Source organism: Leptodactylus fuscus, chromosome 1 (genome assembly GCF_031893055.1).
Source record: "Leptodactylus fuscus isolate aLepFus1 chromosome 1, aLepFus1.hap2, whole genome shotgun sequence".
NCBI lineage: Eukaryota > Metazoa > Chordata > Amphibia > Anura > Leptodactylidae > Leptodactylus > Leptodactylus fuscus.
The window spans coordinates 204817209-204823208 of record NC_134265.1 but is presented as its reverse complement, the minus strand read 5'-3'; the positions used below and the strand labels follow the sequence as shown (position 1 = coordinate 204823208).

Below are 6000 nucleotides of genomic sequence, written 5' to 3'. Positions count from 1 at the left end.
ATATTACAATACTGTCAAAAAGACACAACAACACTTTTCTTGTACTGTATTTCCTGCAGATTTTCTGTCATCAAATCCTGCCAGAAAATTAGCAGTAATTTGGAATGTGTGGACATAGCATAAGAATTTTGGGCTTCATTGACATCTGATCAAAATGTAAATGGCATCAGAGGTAAAGCAGTATAGCATAATGGAATTTATCCAGTTAGGGCGGATAAACACCTGCGCCCAAACTCCGTTATGCAGGTTTCCGTTTTCTGCCGGCAGAAGATGGAAACCTGCATTCACTGCCTGCCGGTGAGCACCCGTAAGCGTTTTGTGTTCTCCGTGGCGACACTGTTTTTTTTGTTTTGTTTTTTTTTAAATCGGACACATAGTCCTGCATGTCCAACTTTGTTTCTGGTTAAAAAAAAAAGACAAAAAACAATTTCACCGTGGAGAGCAAAAAATGCTCACCGGGACACATGGCTGGACACTTTTCAAGCCCATTCAAATGAATGAATGCCCAGTTTCTCGGGCAGGAAACGGAAACCTGCATAACGGAGTTCGGGCGCAGATGTGAACCCTTAGATGTAAATGACAAAAAAGATTTCCACTCACCTTTTGACCTGGCAGCTCCTTTAACATCTTCTTTGCAGCCACTGAAGTCACTCAGAAATCCATTGTCATATCTTTTCCTTTTATGAGCTAGGCCATTGGATTGTAACTCACTATTCCATGCAGACAGGTTCGTGTTGCATACACCATAGCTGAATGAATTTTCACATTCCATTCTAACAAAAGAAAATTAAATAAAAAGAAACTGTTTTCTTTACAAATGCATACACACCTCTGACAAAAAGAACACGGGGGATGATTGAAAGTAATGCAAAGTGTATTAAATATATTTAAAAATAAATTAATTAATTAAAAAAGGGTGGAGCAGTCCATAGTAGCTGAAGAAATAAAAGCAGCCACCACCACCAACGCTCTGGAGACAGTAGGCCAAACTCCCAACTCATTCATAAATGACTGAAGCCAAAATCATGGGAGCAAAAATGGGGTGGATCACCTACAATTGTGGCATGGCAGGCCGTGCACTTCCGTAGACAAGATAGCAAGTAGCCTTAAGAAAGGCTATTCTTCTCCTACCTTTCGTCGTCTTCTCCGCGCCGCCGTTCGCCTACAATCCCGGTTTTTCTCAGACAGCACTGGGGGCATCCCCAATGCTGCGAGAGAACTCTCTCCAGAGCCGTTTCCATCTTCGTCAGGAACGTCCTGGATTTTTTCCCACAGCGCTTTAAACAGACAGTTTGCAGTTTTCCTCCGTGGACTGTTACAATTACACCTATGGGGAAACCGCTGGCATTTCCGTAGGTATAATTGACATGCTGCAATTTCCAAAACTGCGCTGGTTCTGGAAATCGCAGCGTGTCCACATGGCGGATTTACGGCAAAGTGGGCATGGGATTCCCTAATCCCATCCACTTTGCCTGTAGTGTAAAATTTTTTACGCAGCATTTCCGTCCACAGGGGCCCCGGCCTTAGTGTCATTCTCGCCTTGACTACTGTAACTCCTTACAAATCGGTCTTCCCCTCACTAAACTCTCCCCTCTACAATCTATTCTGAATGCAGCAGCCAGGCTCATCTATCAGGCTAGACGCTACAGCAATGCCTCGGGTCTGTGCCAGTCACTACACTGGCTGCCTATTCAATATAGAATACAATATAAAGTTATCACTCTCATCCACAAGGCTCTCCATAATGCTGCACCTCCCTATATTTCCTCCCTCATCTCTGTCTACCGCCCAACCCGTGTTCTCCGTTCACTCAATGACCTAACACTTACATCCTCTATTATCAGAACCTCCCACTCTCGTATACAAGACTTCTCCCGAGTTGCACCACTTCTCTGGAATGCTCTACCCCGGACAATAGGATTAACTCCCAATTTCTACAGTTTCAAAAGCAAACTAAAGACACATCTTTTCAGACAGGCCTATCACGTAAACCCTTCCATAATATAATTAGAATCTCCAAAATTTAATCCTCCTCTGTCCCCGCTCCCACATTTCCCCACATGATATGATACCATTTCAGGCTAACTTTATATGTCCAAGCTCCATCCACATGTTAAAGGACACGACTGTTGACGGCTCATAAAGTTTTATGTTTGTGCAATAACAGTAACCTCTATTACAAAAGTGTCTGACCTCTGCATAAGTAATGTCACCCCCTCTACCTCATAGATTGTAAGCTCTTGTGAGCAGGGCCCTCAGTCCCATTGTGTGACATGACTTTCTTTGACTTTCTTTCTTTCTGTCTGCATTTGAACCCTACAAATTGTACAGCGCTGCGGAATATGTTGGTGCTATATAAATAAAATGTATTATATTATTATTAGTGTCATGTGAAAGAAAAGAATCTCCTCTTTGATATGACACAAAAAGTTTGTACGTTTTACAATGTCCTAGATATAACTGAAGTGACCCTCATATTCTCTACATATTACACAGCCCATACTCCATACACAATAACACTCAGTGAGGAGTAGGAACAGCTCTTAATATAAAAGCAGGGGAAAGAGTAAAGTAATGCAGGATTTCACAGAAACTATTGTATATCTGAGAATAAAGTGTATTACCAAATGTATTCAGGACACGAATAGTTCCAGAAAGAAAAAGTTGTCATAGAGTTTAGTTCTGCTTCATGTAACAGCCAGTACCTGACAGCCAGGGTGATGTTGAGCTTCCCGCCTCAGGTCCACGCTACTTCGTGAAGGCGCCACACACTAGCCGCAGCCACATAGTAAAGTCATCTGCTCCTTTCGTGATGGAGAAACTAGTTAACTTCCCGAACCAAAACAGAAGGAGGAAGCGGGCTCGCCGCCTATTGGCTGCAGCACGGCTGCACTTCGTCACGTGGCCTTTGAAAGTCTACCCGCTACTGTAGGATTTAGCAAAACATTTCGTTCTAGAAGTTTGTCCCTTCCATTGTGCCGTACTACGGAAGTGTAACTAGGAACTGTCGCCGCTCTATTCTCCCCAGCTGTTTTCTGCAGATTATTACTTGACAGCGGAGCTTTGACAGCAGTCATGAAGGTCGGGTCTTCGGTCCTGGCTTGCTGCTGCCTTGTAGTTCAGGTCCTGGGTCTTGCTCTCTTCTTGCGCGGCTTTTTCCCAGTGCCAGTTCGATCACAGTCCAAGAAAAGCAGCATTTCGGAGACTCCGGCAGAACCTTGTGCAGGTAATTCTTCCTCACGTGTACCTGGTTCTGGCGACTACTGTATGGTTAATATTGAAGCCAGGAATCATCTTTCTACTTGGATATCCACATGATGATTTGCAGCCTGTGTGCTGGGAATGAATGAACTGTATATGTGCTGGATTGATCTTTTATGATGACGTCATGGGCAAATTGATTAACCCCTTCCTGTTTGAGGCGATCGATTATTTATTTTTTTTCCCCTCCTTTTCCAGACCCTGTAATTTTTCATTTTTTATTTGTCAACACACAGAGCTTGATGTTTGTGGGACAAATTATACTTTGTAATGAGAATATTTAAAGGGGCTCTATCAGCAAAATCATGCTGATAGAGCCCCACACATGCGTGAATAGCCTTTAGAAAGGCTATTCAGGCACCCTGAATGTTATATTAAACTAACCTCCCCCCCCGTTTTAAAATAAAACCCTAAAAAAGAATGTTATCTACTTAAGCATCATGCACGCTGGGCGGGCATTCAGGGTGCATCTTCTTCTTCATCCACGCCTCTTCTTCCTCCAATGTCCTTCGGTCCCGTCTTCCTTCGGCGCTCGCGAGCGGACACTGATATAAAAAAATGGCCTATGCACAGTAGCATGCGGCTGCTACTACGGCTACTGCGCGGGTGCCCAGGCCATTTTTTTTTTATATCAGTGTCCGCTCGCGAGCGCCGGAGGAGGACAGGACCGGAGGACATCGCAGGAAGAAGAGGCGTGGATGAAGAAGAAGACGCACCCTGAATGCCCGCCCAGCGTGCACAATCCGTAAGTAGATAATATTCTTTTTTAGGGTTTTATTTTAAAACGGGGGGTAGTTTAATATAACTTTTACGGTGCCTGAATAGCCTTTTTAAAGGCTATTCAGGCATATGCGGGGCTCTATCAGCATGATTTTGCTGATAGAGCCCCTTTAATACTAGCCCCTGCCTTCGACTTTGTCTGCGTGTTGTTGGCATCAATGATCCGCCTTTATTCAGCAAATTCCTGCCATCGATGGTTCGCCTGTTCCAGCATTTGGGCAGCTCTCAAGCTGCTGAACTCGTTCCTTGCGCTGAGCTCATGATTGTTCCGGCATCTCAGCAGCTCGCTGGGATGCCATATAATGAGTGTATTGCTGGTGTTGATGATTCGCCTGTTTCTCCAGCTCTCAAGCTGGCCTGCCACTGAACTTGTTCCTCGCACCGTACCTGTGATTGTTCCAGCATCTCAGCAGCTCGTTGGGACTCCATATAATGAGTGTTTTGTTGGTGTTGATGATCCCCCTGAGCTCCGCTTGAGGAGAACTTCTGTTAAATTCTGGTTACTTTCAATGGTCTCGTTGTTTTAGAATTTTGGGACAAACTGTATTTTCTTTTTCCAGGCATGTTAAAATTGGCAAACTGCCAATTTGGATTAAAGGTGTTCTCCCATTAAGTGTGTCAGCACTGCCTGGAGCAGACCAGATAATATGCAAATGCATGTACACAATCCACTAATGGTTAGCTGTGTGTTTACATAGAGAGATAACAGACCTGGCTTTACCAGAACTTGCGATAAGCTGCTGTAAGAGCAGTTTAATATAGTATGTGAACATAAATTCATAAGTCATGAAGCCATGTCATTTACCCGCATACAAAGTAGCCTATGTGTTAATCGAGGTTACAAACTATGTGACAAATTTAATCTAAATCCGTTCAGCCGTTTTTGCGTGATTGAGGAATAAATATAAAAACTTTCACATTTATAATATTAATAGGCATCAGCGGTACCAAGACACAACAACTAAAGGTAATAACATGTCAGGAGCCATGCTGCTCACGCACTATACCATGTGCACCACTGCACTACCTAAACCTACTGCTACACCTTATATGGCAAGTCAACAGCGTGGCTCCTAGAAATGTTACCATTACCTGTAGCTGCAGCATCCTGGAAATGCTGATCTGCAGAGGTCCTGGCTGTTGCATCATTGCAGATGTAATATTGATAGCCTATCCTAAGGACAGGCCGTTAATATTAGAAACATGGATAAATCCTTTAAAGAGGACCTTTCACTGATTTGGGCACAGGCAGTTCTATATACTGCTGGAAAGCTGAGAATGCGCTGAATTCAGCGCACTGTCGGTTTTCCCGATCTGTGCCCCTAGTAAAGAGCTATCGGTCCCAGTACCGTAGCTCTTTACAGTCAGAAGGGCGTTTCTGACAGTCAGTCAGGTACATCCTTCTCCACAGCAGCGCCTATCGGACTGTGCTGTGTGAGCGGGGAGGAACTCCCCCCTCCCATTCTGATAATACTCGTCTATAGACGAGCACTGTGAGCAGAGGGTGAGGGCGTTCATCCCCACTCACAATGTACAGCGCGATAGGCGCTGCTGTGGAGAAGGACGTTCCTGACTGTCAGGAACGCCCTTCTGACTGTAAAGAGCTACGGTACTGGGACCGATAGCTCTTTACCCGGGGCACAGATCGGTAAAGCCGACAGTGCACTGAATTCACACTGTCAGCTTTCCAGCAGCATATAGATCTGCCTGTGCCCAAATCGGTGAAAAGTCCTATTTAAAGTGGTTGTCCAGGAATTGGAGCAACTCATGTGCCAGGCGGGAGGTGTAAAATAAAAAAACAAATAAAAAAAAAAAAAGCATACTCACCTGTCTCCGTTGTCCGCCGCCAGTGTCCATTGAGTGTCGTGCTGGCGCCTCCTTGCTGGGAGTCCTGCACCTCATGTGATCACTGAGACCAATTAGGTACAAGATCTCCAGAAATGAGTTGCCGCCATGAGA

At 44.6% G+C, this 6000-nt stretch overlaps 1 protein-coding gene across 1 annotated transcript in view; it reads left to right on the top strand.

Moving 5' to 3' along the window:
* Positions 1-3004: 3004 nt before the first annotated feature.
* PIGG (phosphatidylinositol glycan anchor biosynthesis class G (EMM blood group)) overlaps positions 3005-6000 on the top strand; it is a 68874-nt gene continuing 65878 nt past the window's right edge. The window contains exon 1 of the mRNA XM_075282952.1: positions 3005-3226. Within this exon, the coding sequence (XP_075139053.1) occupies positions 3076-3226 (151 nt within the window). The 5' untranslated portion in view covers positions 3005-3075. The remainder of the gene's footprint in view (positions 3227-6000) is intronic.